Consider the following 15,285-nt stretch of genomic DNA (forward strand, 5'->3'; position numbering starts at 1 on the left):
CATTTCAATTTAATACTCCTAAATCTAAATAAACAAAAAGTTAAGCAGTGCTGAGAACATACCGAGGAGGAAGGGGAGGAAGGCTGGTAACATTGCTATCTGTGAGCCAAAGAATGAGGGAGTGAGGGAAAGAGTTTTTAATGTAGCCATCAGTTTAAAAACTAGGGCAAAACTGTTATATTTTACTGGTTGCATATTTACCTCTCCAAGGAAAGGGGGCAGAGAGGGGTATTAAACATATGGGCTATTGCTGGAAGAAGTGTTTGTTTTCTTTGGCTCCATCTAGGATTAAAGTTTCAAAATCAGCAGTTACATTCCTCCTATCCACTGAGTTACTCCTTCAGTCAACTGAGTTCTCTTTACTTTGATAACAGGAATGTGATGAAAAACAAGACTTGGGCCTCTGAAATATTGCTTCTTTCAGCAGACATGGTTGGAGTTCAAGAATTCACATATATTATTCAAAAGGACCTGGGTCTGAATCTCTGCCTATCCTTTTTATTTTTAAAAGGAGGGGGAAGAGCAGAATCTATGTATTTTCTAAAGTTGTGTTACTTAAAGAACTTAAAAAAAGAAATCCAACCCAAGATTTGGGCTTTAACCTTTATCCCTTCTGCTGGGAGCCAGATGTTGAGCTTGGGGGTTCTGATCTGCGGTAGGCTGATGGATGAGGTGTCTATACTGTCTGGTACTAATACAGTAAGCTCCTAGGAGCAGGGGCCCACCATGTTGCCTAAGGAGAGCAAAACCAGTCCAGGCCAGAACCCCAGATAAGTAGTGGGATTGGGACAGTGAGTGGCCACTATGCTTTCAGCCTGGGATAGATAATTTCTGGACCTCACTTTCCTCATCTGTAAATTGAAGGAATTGGACTAGGTAGCCTCTAAGATCCATTCCAACTCTTTGCTGTCTGTTTGCATTACAAGGAAGTCCTCTCCAAACCGGGCTGTCACTGCACTTCCTACCTGAAGGAAAAAGAATTGTGAAGGAAGACAGCAAGCCCAACAGGGTCGCAACGTCCACAATTTGATGCTCAGCACTCCAAGTTGACTCGGGAATTAAAAAAGGGGAGAGTGACAGAAGCCAGTTCATTCTCTCTTTTTTAGTTTTGAGACTGAATCTCATCTACCCCAGGCCGAAAGCATAGTGGCCACTCACTGTCCCAATCCCACTACTTATCTGGAGTTCTGGCCTGGCCTGGTTTTACCCTCTTTAGGCAATATGGTGGGCCCCTGCTCCTAGAAGCTTACTGTATTAGTACCAGACAGTACAGACACCTCATCCACTCAGCCCATCGCAAATCACCAACCCCAAGCTCAACATCTTCTGGCTCCCAGGATAAAGGATTACAGGCCAACACCACCATGTTTGGTCCAGGTAATTCTCCTTGTGTAAAAGCTATATATACCATAGGAACTGAGATACAGATATAGTAGAAAGCGATAGACTTGAAGTCAGGACACCTGATTTCAAATCCATCTCCTATCTGTGTAGCTGTGAATAAATCACTTTACCTAATATCCTAGAAGCATAGTTTTAGAGTTGGAATGGTCCTTAGAGGCTACCTAGTCCAATTCTTTCAATTTACAGATGAGGAAATTGAGGTACAAAAAACTTCACTGACTTGTCCTAGCTCACACAGGCAAAAAGACAGAATTTGAACTCTAGCCTTCTAACTCCAAATCTGGTGTTCTCTTTCCAAATGTACCACCCCTGCCCTGTTTCCTCTTTCATAAAACAAGAATGACTTACTGCATACACCATTTCTTCCTTTTTTCTTAGAAAAAAACATTGCCCCTTTCTGGCCATGTGAGCAACAATAGTTATTATCACAGTATTTTCCTGACGATCTAGAGTAGAGGTATCCAACTCAAATAGAAATGGATATCTGAAGCCACATACTGACTTAGAAAACCACAAATTAACATTATATCTGTGTTGTATCTTGGTTTTATTTGCTTTGTTGAACACTTTCCAATTACGTTTTAATCTGGTTCAGGGCCTGTGAGAAATGAAAGAGTTACATTTCCAGAAATCAGCACAGGCTAACTTGGGGGGGGGGGGAGAGTGATAGCACAATTCTAGGCACATAATGTATGTTAGGGGTAGGGCATATAAGGAACATTGTAACCCAGAAGGATTAGGACCAATCCTGATCCAGAAGGGAGGAGTTAGGCAATTACTAACTATAAAGCTTACCCTGCCTTCTTTTACTGTTTGCATTTTCTCCCCTCCCAAGGAGGTGCAACCGCTTCTCCCGAGAATCGAAATGGCATACTTCAACCTCTTTTAATAAAAAATCTTTGAGACATCACTCTTCGGAACTGAGTCTGGGGTCATCTTTATAACAGGGCCACACTCAGGAGTTTTGCAGGCCTCAGAATATAACTGACACCTCTGATCTAGAACCCTGTCCAACAGATTGGGCCCCTTGTCTATTTTTGTACAATAGGCAAGCGAAGAATGGTTTTTACCTTTTTAAATCAAGGTTTTGCTGCGTTTAAAAACATGAAAACATTTTTAAATTTTTAAATTTTAAATTTTAAAGAAATTCTTAATTCAGTGTATACACCAACACACGCTCTGACTGTAGTTTGTCCACACTCATGATTTAGAAGGATCTGCTGCCCTGATCACCAATTAGAATCAGCCTGGATATCAATGAGATATAGACCAAAAGATCAGTAAGTCATCAGGAGACACCTTTTCAGACACAAAAAAGTCCTATGTCCTCGTTATGATAAAGGCACGTAATGTCTTCTTCTTGGGAAGGTAACACCCCAATGAAAGCCAGCCTTCCCTCTTCCTAACCTCTTAACTGCCTATTTACGCTGGCCTCAGGAAACTAGCTCTTGTAAACAATTCTGGGTGCTTTGGCAGGGGAGGGGTAGTTTCAACGTGAAAGGAAACATTTCATAGGTGAGCTGTGTAAGATATTCTATCTAGCTGAACCAGTAGTCTACCAATACAAACGCACTTAATTGGGCCATTATACAACAAAAATACAAAAACAACTGATATTAACGTTATGATGCAAACACTATCTCCTCCATAAGGACCTCCCTGATTCTCCCAGTTAGAATGGATCTCTCCTTTCTCTAATTCTCATAGCTGTTTGCCAGTGACTCTTATCAAACAAGCATTTGTTAAGTACCTACTACATGCTAGTTGCCTTTACAAGTACAAAGAATTAATCAATCCCTTAGGGCTCTTATCATAATCTTTTTCTGATTAGGGAGGATTTGAAGATTAGAATAAAGAACTGAGTACCAAACAGAGTAAAGAAGGGAGGACTGAGAATTGTGTGGGAACTGGCCTGTGACAAAATGGGAGACATTCTCTAAAACATTTCTTCTACTTAAAATGGTTTGTGTCTTATCTAAACAGTACAGGATGGCAAATTTCTCGCGGGCAAAAATCGTGCTTTGGTCATCTCTGTATATCCTACAGCATCTACAAGGCTCTACACATAGCAAACAACCAATAAACATTTACTGAATGAAGTTCATACCTGGTCTTTAGCTAGCCTTATGGATTGCCAACCCCAGTCTCAAGGGAAAAGGCCTAGATTCAAATTTGATGGACTCTCTTTGAAGAAAAGCTTTGTGTCCATTTCCTCACACACTGGACCTACAGAACTTGTATTAGATAGATTATCCTTAATTTTCTATTTCATTCAGTCATAAAGTCTGTTACCAGAGAGGAAAGCAAGGTACTGTCCTGTCCCTGACAAATCTAATACTGATTTTTTTCTACTCTGAATCATTAAGTGGCAGCTTTCCTTCACATTTATGTCAAAAATAAAACATTCTTAATAACACATGTGTTGAATTGAACCTGTTTATCAATTTTGTTCTTCTAAAAAGCTAAGATCCTAGATGGTACATAAAGTCTCACGTGAAGACGAGTTCACAAGCTAGTCATTCAACTTCCATATACATACTCCCATTCCTAGAATTCCCTACCACCCCCTGGCCATCAGGGCTGGCTGATAAGAGTTAACTCTGTACAGTTATCCTGAATTTCAGAAGAGGTTACAAGACCTAATACCAAATGGTTTCATAAAAGTCACAAAAACAAGATTTCTCCCACCTAGCTGCAGGCTTTGGACCACTAGCCTCCCTGTTCTCTAGAGGAAGCAGCCCTCTTAAGTCATGTTGTCTTTGTGTACTTACTTGTGTCCTAAACCTACTTGCTACTATCAGAAAAAGTACTGTGGGGTTTCATCTGCTATGGACTAGACAAGGCTTGGGGCACCTATGTTCTGTTCTGAGAACTGTTCATGACCCCTCTGCTCTCCCTTGTAGGTTTAAAAAAAGAGGTATCTTTTTATTTGGAGGAGTTCAGAAGAGTGCCAACACCACCACTTGCCTGCTGGCTGCCACAAAGGGAACACTACCAAGAATTAACAATATCAAGGGCATATTTCAAGCTTCTCAAAAATTTATTCCTTGTCACGAAAACCATAAAAAACTAAAGGTAATCCAACCAACACTTGTGCAGACAATTTTGTTTTGTTTGGGGTTTTTTTGGAAGGTTAAACCCAACCAACCTCACTGCCTCACTTTTAAACTCATCTGGTTTGCTCCTACTACTCTGCCTTTCTGTGGATATTCCTTATCTCAGGAAAGGGCAAGAACACAGCTCGAGTTGTGAGTCCAGTTCCAACCTGCCCTTCATAGTTCTGAGCATGGTTAGAGTTACACATTCCTATAAGCCAAGTTTCTCAGACCAAAGGGGAGTGAGGCAGGGAGGGGAGGTGGCCTGCACTGGATTCTAACTCTCTGAAAGCCGTTGGACAAATTTTTGGCAGCAGCAGCCAGTCAGTTGCTCATTCCCTGCTAGGCTACCAGCTATAACTCTGAACTGCTTCTTCAGACAGCAACTTCCAAAGCAATTCATTCCTGGTCTCTGCAACTGGGGACCACCTGCTTGGAAAGTTAGTGCTGTGAGTGTTCTGTGCCCACTTTCACATCACCCTTCCTGACACCTACTTGTGTCCACTAAGCTCCAGTACCATCACTGCAAGTTGTAAACAAGAAGCAATATATAACCTGGGATTTCAAAAGAAAGATGCTATCACAACTGCTTATAAAAATGCATACTGTGATTCTGTCTCTGGCAGCCAGTCAAATAAAAATGGAGGAGGAAAGGCTTTCACTGTCAGCCTTATTACTAATTTCTCTCCGTCAACCACACAAACCCCTTTCCCCATAAGGTATCACAGTCCAATTTTTTTTTGTGGGATCTGCACTACCACTATCATTGACACAGTAAAAAAAGGTGGCACGTGACAGAGTTAAAAACAGTCTATGATTAGAGTGGATTTGAGGGTTAGCATAAGGAAGTGAGTACCAAGTAGGGAAAAGAAGGGAAGACTGGGAATTGCTGTGTGGGAGCTGGCCTGTCACAAACTGGAAGACATTTTCTAAAACATTTCTTCCACCCAAAACAATAACAAGCTCCCCCCCCACTACATCCCCAAACACACAACACAAAACCAATTGAATTACCTGTCTAAGACCCCAAAGGAAAGGCATCCTGCAACAGCATCGTCCACACACTTAGGTTTGAGAACAAAAAGCTCTTAAAAGTTAAAAGTCTTTAACAACTATGTTTCATCTAATGCATACAGACTGTGGTTGCAATCCTATTGAACTGGATTTCCTTAGCAAAAAACATTAAGTAAACAGTACTGGGACCAACCAAGCAGGCTCCCTCCCTCCCTCCTGCTTTCCTCACTCCCCCTTCCCTGCTGTCCTATCCCCCACCTTCTTGTGACATCTCTCAGACACAGCAAAGCCTTCAAACCATTTGCCAAAGGGGAAATGACATCAGTTCAAGTACATTAAAAAAAAAACACTTCAGACAGCTGCTGCAGAACACCACTGAGGATGTGCTGTAAATTGAAGATGGCCAGGTAGCTGCCAGCCCTGGTTCTGCTGAAGAATTTAAGTCTGCAATATGACAAAGTCAGGGGCTACTTCTAGTCTCAATAGCTTTCCACAATTTAGGAAAAATCAAGATATACTTTAAATAAAGTTTCCAAATCTACAAAAAGCCTTCATGTCTCTGGATAAGAATAACTTGAGTCATTGTTTCTCCTAAAAAAAAAATTAAGCAATAGTTTCACGAAAACTTTTCCTATCATATTTCTAAGAAGAAAAATGCAGTATTCTTATGGTAACATGGCAAGTCCTTCACTGCTATCGTCCCTACCCCAACCTTCCAAAGGGCTAGTACAGAGATGGCCATGAAGAAATTAGAGACTACCTTATCTCCACCACGGTGTCTATACAACCCAAACCCTAAAAGCTGAGCTCCATTTCTACACTGATTTCTAAGGTCCTCTCTTCCCCAGGGAGCTCCTATTTCATAAACAAACTGAGCATGTACAAGATGCCAATGTCTTTCTTCACTTGCCTTATAAGAGGTACAGAAAGTCCCACCATAGCTTCCAAGTGGCCAGAAAAACACAGACTAAATTTAAACTGTGCGCTGCTTCTGAAATATTCATTATCTTAAAGATTTCTGTGCCTTTTCTTCTGAAACCAATTTTTCTCATCAATGGAGAGAACAGCTCTGCATTGCAACTACAAAATTTTACCCTCTTATTTCCACCTAGCTAATGCTCAAGTCACACAAGCTTTGCCAAAACCCAGGCTCCAACCAGTGGCAACAGTAGCATGAGACAAGAATTCCTATAATTTGGCTTAGACTAGCAGACACGACCCTTTCAGACAAATAAACTTTACCAAACCCAAATTCGTTTTCTTTAAATGTTTTAAGCTCCAAAAGTTGTCTTTTACATTGATTATGGCACATGCCTTATCTTCCTCTATTATTTACTACAAGTATTTATATATTACAGTTTCATACATAATATATAAATAAATTATATGTAAATAAAAATATAAAATAATAAAATAATATATCAAGCACTATTTAAGAAAGATCTTTATGATAGCAGCACTATGCTAGGATAGTGTGCTTACATATTGCTATCCCAAGCTCTCCCTAGGGAAATGAACCATATTTAACAAATTGTAGAAAATTCACAGGCCCAAATACATCATATTCCAATTAGGTACAAAACGAAAGATGATGATAATCTGAAGTTATCATAAGCTATTTCTCATTTTCCAAGAATAGTAATCAATTAGTTGCTTTATGTACCACTCAAAACTTGATTCAGTGAATAAATTTTTTGTCCTTAAGTGAAATGATGAAAAACTGAACAGAAAGTTAATAGTCACTTTATACAAACCATGAACTGGCTCAGTCTTTCAAGAAAGCAATCTGGAATCTTGCCCAAAAAGTGATTAAATTGTGCATACCTTCTGACCTAACAATATCACTACTATGTCATCTATATGCTAAAAAGATCAAAAAAAGCTATGTAAACATGGATGTAAAAAAATACTTACAGCAATATTTTTGTGGTGGCAAAGAAATGGAAACTGAGGGGGTCTCCAACTGAGGAACGGCCAAACAAGCTAAGGTATAAGAAAGTGATATCATACTGTTGTGCTATAAGAAATGATGGAGATTATTTCAGAGAAACATGAGAAGACCTGTATGAACTGACATAGAACGAAGTAAGCAGAACCAAGATAATTTAAAAAATAACAGTATCATGAAGACAAACACCTTTGAAAGACTGAGGAATTCTGATCAACACAATGACCAACCACGATTCTAGAGGGCTCATGATGAAACAAGCTACCTCTTTCAGAGGTGATGTACTCAAAGTACAGACAGACATACAAATATACACACATGTTTATATGTATGTGTATGTATGGACATGTCAAATGTGGAGATTTGGTTTGCTGACCCAGTTCACAATAGGGTTTTGGTTTTTTTCCTTCTTTCTTAACGGGTGGCAAGGCACTGGAGAGATAGAAGATTTTTGTTGAGAGACAAAAATTTATTAAAAAAAAATACTCCATACGCACACAAAAGGAAAGAAAAGAAGGGTTTTTTACACTGACAGTCCTATGAAAGAAAAGGACTGCCTGACAAAAACATACTTTATTACAGCAAACACCGATTCACCTTTTGCTATGCCCTGTCTAGAGACAGATGGAGTCAGCTCTGGAATTTACAAGACAGGATAAACATCAGCAATTTCTTATCTCCTGAAAAAAGGCTCCTCTTTATGTAAGAAATCTGGGCTCATACCCCATGATGTGCCAAAGGTAGGTCACATCTTTCCCCAAATAACTTTAGTCAGCAGTCTACCAAACTGCAACAATGCTAAATGCACTAACCTCTTTTTAAAGGAAAATACACATGGGACTATCAAGTTGAATTATGTTCTACCAAAATGTAGCAAAATTTTACAATTGCTCATCACCCCTAAAATATTTCATAGGCTTACTCCTGTGATCCAGTTCAGCTTTTCTTCTCCCCCAGTTCATAGCACCCTAAACAAAACAGTGATAGAAATGTTGACATCTACTTTTTATTATGATCAACCACCTATGAGAGGAACACTTATCTTTTCATTAAGGTATATATTCCTTTAAGGCTCTTTTGGTTAACAACAACAACAACAACAACGTATGAGGGCAACTTACATATGCATTTATTATCTCTGGCTCTGGGGGAAAATATAGTATTTGAAGAGACTAAAGGTCACAACACTAAGGAAAATTATAAATACCACAAAAATGGATTCTGTTAATGAGATCAGTAAAAAGATAGAGTACGAATGAACCTTAACAGTTTAGAACCAGTGTCCCAACACTGCTAATCTGTGAATTTTTTGATGTTTTAGAGAACAGAATCACCCAAGGCCAAGGCCCTCAGCTTCTAAAATCCCCATCCTGACCCTATTCTTGAATATAGATTAGTGAGATTAATAGGTAAGAGTGCCAAGCTTAGGGTCAGAGCCAAGATGGCGGAGTGAAAGCAGTGACTTGCTTGAGCTCTCCTCCAAACCCCTCCAAATACTCATAAAAAATGGCTCTAAACAAATTCTGAAGCAGAACCCACAAAAAGACAGAGTAAAACAAATTTCCTGCCCAAGACAGCCTGGATGATTGATCAGAAAGGTGTATTGTGCTGGGGTGGGAGCACAGCCCCCGCCGGCAGGCCACAGCGAACCCGGAGCTGGCCTCAGAGGACTGAATCGCGGGCAGCTGTGGAGGTTTCCAGACTCCTCAATCCACGAATGCCAAAGACAACTTAGGTCAGTGGGAAAAGTCTGTTTCTGTCGGTGCTGAGACAGGAAGGTGGGGTTTCAGTTCCATTCCCCAAGAGCCCCAAGAGCTGCTTCCCAAGCTTCCAGCCCACAGACTGAGGGGGAATCCAGTGGCTGATCAGAGAGGGACTGAAGGGATCTCTTTGCCAGTGCTGAGGCAAATCTCTTGCTCTGCCTGTGTTTGGATCTGGGTCACAGTTCTATGCAGCAGTGCTGGGGTGAGGAGGAATGCTGGCGTGGTGGAGCTTGGAGTGGCTGTGGAGAGGAACCCTTCCTCACAGTTACAGGACAGAAAGGAATATTTGTGGTCACAGGCCAAGAAAGGAGTAAACACCTCGCCCCTTATTATACCACCTTGGAAGAACTGAAAATTTACAGGTCCCTACAAGTATCTCTGAAAACAGCTGTACAAACCCCCTAAGCTTGGGACAGTACATTCTCCACATTGGAAGCAGACTCTTACCTTAACAAAGAGTTTAAAACTCAAGTAATTGGCCGGGATCATGAGCAAGCAGCGCAAAAAAAGTCAGACTATATTATCTTACTTTGGTGAAAAAGATCAAAATATAAAACCAGAAGAAGACAACAAAGTCAAAGCTCCTACATCCAAAGCCTCCAAGAAAAATATGAATCAGTCCCAGGCCTTGGAAGAGCTCAAAAGGGATTTTGAGAAGCAAGTAAGGGAAGCAGAGGAAAAACTGGAAGAGAAATGAGAGTGATGCAAGAAAATCATGAAAAACAAGTCAACATCTTGCTAAAGGAGACCCAAAAAAATACTGAAGAAAATAACACCTTAAAAAATAGCCTAACCCAAATGGCAAAAGAGTTCCAAAAAGCCAATGAGGAGAAGAAAAATTGGCCAAATGGAAAAGGAAGTCCAAAAGCTTACTGAAGAAAATACTTCCTTAAAAATTAGAATAGAGCAATTGGAAGCTAGTGACTTTATGAGAAATCAAGACACTGTAAAACAAATCCAAAAGAATGAAAAATTAGAAAACAATGTGAAATATCTCATTGGAAAAACAACTGACCTGGAAAATAGATCCAGGAGAGAGAATTTAAAAATTATTGGACTATCTGAAAGCCATGATCAAAAAAAGAGCCTAGACATCATCTTTCAAGAAATTATCAAGGAAAACTGCCCTGATATATTAGAACCAGAGGACAAAATAGAAATTGAAAGAATCCACAGATCTCCTCCTGAAAGAGATCCCCAAAGGAAAACTCCTAGGAATATTATAGCCAAATTCCAGAGTTCCCAGGTCAAGAAGAAAATATTACAAGCTGCCAGAAGGAAACAGTTCAAGTACTGTGGAACACAATCAGGATAACACAAGATTTAGCAGCTTCTACATTAACGGACCCCAGGGAATGGAATATAATATTCTGGAGGGCAAAGGAGATAGGATTACAACCAAGAATCACCTACCCAGCAAAACTGAGTATAATCCTTCAGGGGAAAAAATGGTCATTCAGTGAAATAGAGGACTTTCAAGCATTCTTGATGAAAAGACCAGAGCTGAATAGAAAATTTGACTTTCAAATACAGGACTCAAGTGGAACATGAAGAGGTAAACAGGAAAGAGAAATCATAAGAGACTTATTAAATTGAACTGTTTACATTCCTGCATGGAAAGATGATATTTATAACTCATGAGACCTTTGTCAGTATTATAGTTGGAGGAAAAAAATTATATGTATGTATATATGATAGATAGATAGAGGGCACAGGGTGAGTTGAAGATTAAGGGGTCATATCTGGAGAATAAAATTAAGGGATGAGAGAGGATTATACTCAGAGAAGAAGAAAGGGAGAGGTAGAATGGGGTAAATTATCACACAAAAAAAAAAACAGAAGAAAAGTCTCTTACAGTGGAGGGGAAACAGGGGAAGGTGAGAGGGAATGAGTGAATCTTATTCTCATAGGATTTGGCTTAAGGAGGGAATAACATACACATTCAATTGGGTATGGAAATCTGTCTTACCCTACAGGAAAATAGGGGGAGAAGGGGACAAGAGAGCAGGGGATGATAGAGAGGAGGGCAGATTGGGAAAGGGGTAATCAGAAAAATACTTCTGAGGAGGGACAGGGTCAAAAGAAAGAATAGAATAAATGGGAGGGCAGGATAGGATTAAGGGAAATAGAGTTAGTTTTTCACAACATGTCTACTATGGACGTGTTTTGCATAACTGCACATGTACAACCTATATTGAGTTGCTTGCCTTTTCAATGAGGGTGGGTGGGGAGGGAGGAAGAGAGAAAATTTGAAACCTAAAGTTTTAAAAACATATGTTTAAAAAAATGTTTTCACATGCTACTGGGAAATAAGAAATACAGGAAATGGGGTACAGAAGTCTATCCTGCCCTACAGGAAAATAGAAGGGGAAGGGGATAAGAGAAGGGGAGAGAGATAGAAGAGAGGACAGACTAGGGGAAGGGATATTCAGAATGCATGCCATCTTGGAGTGGGGGAGGGGGGAGATGGGGTGAAAATTTGGAATTCAAAAACTTGTGGGAGTGAATGTTGAAAACTAAAAATAAGTAAATTTATATTAAAAAAAAAAAAGTGCCAAGCTTACCATCTGTTCCATACACAAAACAGTTCCGCATCTGATCACCCAAAGAGGACTATGGAAGATCTGCTGATCCTAAATATCTGAAATTTGCTATGTCCCCTCCCTCTGCTCCCCAAACATAGAGATACTGAGTTTTTTCCATCTACATACATTTGGCTTACACGTTGTTTGAAGAAAGTAATAACTCAATGGTAGAAAGATTTACTTTGAAATCAAGGGTTTTGAATAGGAAAGATCATTCATCCTGGCCTAAGTTTTTCAAGGGCTTTGAGTATAGACCAGGAGGCAAGAACAGAAAGAACATCTATGAAAAGTGGAAAACTATTTAAAAATACCGAAAAGAAAATTTTTTTTAAAAGTCTCTATCAAAACTTTCCGGCAGCTGGATGGTACAAGGATAGAGCACCAGCTCTGGAGTCAGAAGGACCTGAGTTCAAATCTAGCCTTAGACACACTTGACACTTACTAGCTGTGTGACCCTGGGCAGGTCACCCCGACTGCCTAGCACAAAAAAAACCAACAAACAACCAACCTTTCCAGAATCATGTCAGCATTTTTCTTTTTTACTAAAAGCAAGCCAAAAACCAGAACGTACGAAGCTAATCAAAAATGAATGAAAATGGGAGCAGCTAGATGGCGCAGTGGATAGAGCACTGGCCCTGGAGTCAGGAGGACCTGACTTCAAGTCTGGTGTCAGATACATAACACTTACTAGCTGTGTGACCCTGGGCAAGTCACCTAACCCCACTGCCTAGTTTTAAAAAAAAAAATACGAAAATGGCTACAGCTTAACTGTAGGTTCAAGCCACTCAGAAAATTTTCTCATTTGAGCCTACTCAAAAGTAAACACTAAATCCACCTGTGTGACAATAAATGCAGACTAAGCCTTACTTGGGCACCAACAAACTCTTAAGTAATCATGTTGTGGGAATGCCAAAGGGATTCTTCTAATCCCAGGAAGACTAGATTTGCAAAATTTAGCTCTGGTGACTGGAAAGGCATCTGATGCTGAGAATTCCTTGGCTGCAAGAAACTAAGAAAAACTGGCAGTATGTGTGTACTGGGTTTGAGCCAGTGCAGATGTGGGCCAGGCTTGCTGATGCAAGAATAAGCAAACCTCTCCCGTCTGCAAGGCAACATGGGGAAAGTGACATGCCACAGAACCGTTTCCTTCCAAAAGGAACCCCTAAATACCTACCACTGTCATCTCACTATTTGCTCTGCTGAAGAAATGGAGACAGGTAAGCCCTGACCCTACTATAACTTCCCCATCACTAAGCACAAACAGAAGCTTTTTGCAAAAGAATGAATGTACACTAAGAAACAATATTTTCACATCAACTAGAGCTTTTCTTTCACAGCTGAAAAATGAAAAGTAGTGGGAAGAGGGAAAGTCTGGGATAAAATCTTGGTCAAAATCCTGTCCTGAGGTATTCTTCTCTCTATCTCCACCTTACAGAGACAAAAGACAAAGTAAAAACAGATGGGGGAAGGAGGTCCCCTTAGTCGACCAGCTACACACAGTTATTCATTCCTTTAATTCACCTAAGAAACATTTAAAATTACTACTCTATGTCCAGCCCTCAGCTTAGTTCTACATGAGAAATAAAGTAGATCTGCCACTCTGCAGAAATGCGAGATCCCTAAGTGTTGTCATTGCACATATTTTTGGACTTCTTCTATATACTGATCAGTTATATATTTTTTCTCCTCTTTTGATTTATCTTAAAAAAAATACTATGTAATATGGAATAGTTCTCTGAGAAGAGAAAGGGGGAAAATACCAGGGGAAACTACAGTGATGTTAAAAAAAAAAAAGACATCAATAAAATCTTAATGATCCCCTACCCCTCAAGTAGTTTCCAACCTGTTTGGGGAGATGAGTTAGATACACATAAAATACAAACATTCTAAAGCAATATGATTAAATACTAAAATGAGCAGTATGGACAAAAGTGTTAAATACAGGAAGTCAAAAAAGGAACAAATCATTATGGGCTGGAACAAGCAGAGAAAGTACCATAGCAAGACTTGATCTAGGCCTCAAATAGATAAGATGTAGACAAGCTAAATGGTGGGAGGGGGAGCATTATGGAGAGCAGACAAGGTATTGAATCAAAATACCGTATGGGGGACAGTGAAGAAAGATCAGCCTATCTAGAGCAGATAGACTCCAAGACACTAGGGAGTGCTAAGAGATACAGTTTGAGAGACAGACTAAAGCCAGAAGGTAGAAGAGCCTTGAAGTAGGCAGAGGGCTAACTTATCAGTTCAGACATATACATACATACACAAACACACTCACACACACTCACACAAAATGTATTTGGGGAGGGGCTGAATGACTTGTGATTTCACTGACATGAGGAACTTCTTGGGGAGGAAACTCCTCTACCAATGCAGACAGGCTGCTGTTTTGTTTTGCAACTCAGTCTTAAGAGTTCCCTAGGCCACTGAAAGGTTAAATGCCTGGCCTAGGAACCCATATGTATGTGCGAGAAGAGTCTTTGAGGCCAAGTTGTCCTCTCTACCTTTCTGCCATGCTGCCTCTCATTATATATTTAACTTTACAGAATACCTGTTTGGCTTTATTTTCCCCCTGACATAGTAAGGACCCTTCTCATGAACAGGAGAGATCTAAGAACAGAAAAAGGACATAGAAGAATTCCTCTACTTTGTGAGGTGTCTTACCATATCATTCTTCCCATTTGTATAGCACATAATAAAATCTGGGATTACTTTGTTTCTCTTTTTGGGGAGAGAGGAAGGGAGGTAGAAGAGGGTAGAATTTGTAAAGCCTTTAGTCAGTGACATGCCCACAAAAGCCTGAACAAAGTAAGAGAAATAAAGAAAGCAAAAACTGAAACAGTACAACTTCTTTGTTCTCTCTCCTGTTCTGTTTCATTCCTTTCCACTTTAACATGCCATGGAATTGAAAATCTTTCTGCTGTTGACAACTGATCGGTCCACAAAAATTTATAACTCTGACAACCAGTTTTTGTTTCTATTTTCAGAGACAACACTGGACTGTAAAAGATGCCCCTGAGAGTTAGCCATCGCAGATAATTAATGGGTTGTTCCTTAAAGTTACCACTTTGGCTTCAACAAAGGCAGCCTTGTTTCAGTACCTAAATGTTTGGTTCATTTTCCCTGCCTCATAAATAATCCAACCAATCAAATAGAATAATGTGTCCAATAATACCATAAGGACCAGCAAGCTTCAGGATCAGACCATCTCTAACAGGCACATTTTGGGTCTCCTAATGAAAAGCACTATAGTCCAAAAACTAGACTAAGAATAGGATAAAGGCAAGTTTCATCAACAAGCAGACACATTAATCAGAGCCAAGCACTACTTGGCCAGGAAGCTCAAATAAGAAGAGCTAGCTCTCTGGGTCACCACAAAGGCTTGTTTCATCACACATTTTTATTTAAACTCTGCAATACTGGGAATAATTAGAAGTAGGCTAGCACTGTGTACCATATAACTACAATATCCT

The 15,285-nt window shown here is 39.9% G+C and overlaps 2 protein-coding genes across 2 annotated transcripts in view; both read right to left on the reverse strand.

The window, feature by feature from the left end:
• Window positions 1-5,555, reverse strand: part of WBP1L (WW domain binding protein 1 like) — a 48,108-nt gene extending 42,553 nt beyond the window's left edge. The window contains exon 1 of the mRNA XM_020967603.2: window positions 5,514-5,555. Within this exon, the coding sequence (XP_020823262.1) occupies window positions 5,514-5,540 (27 nt within the window). The 5' untranslated portion in view covers window positions 5,541-5,555. The remainder of the gene's footprint in view (window positions 1-5,513) is intronic.
• BORCS7 (BLOC-1 related complex subunit 7) overlaps window positions 1-15,285 on the reverse strand; it is a 115,771-nt gene that overhangs the window by 89,209 nt on the left and 11,277 nt on the right. The gene's annotated exons all lie outside the window — the stretch shown is intronic.

Source organism: Phascolarctos cinereus, unplaced genomic scaffold (genome assembly GCF_003287225.1).
Source record: "Phascolarctos cinereus isolate Bilbo 61053 unplaced genomic scaffold, phaCin_HiC Scaffold_3;HRSCAF=262, whole genome shotgun sequence".
NCBI classification, from domain to species: domain Eukaryota; kingdom Metazoa; phylum Chordata; class Mammalia; order Diprotodontia; family Phascolarctidae; genus Phascolarctos; species Phascolarctos cinereus.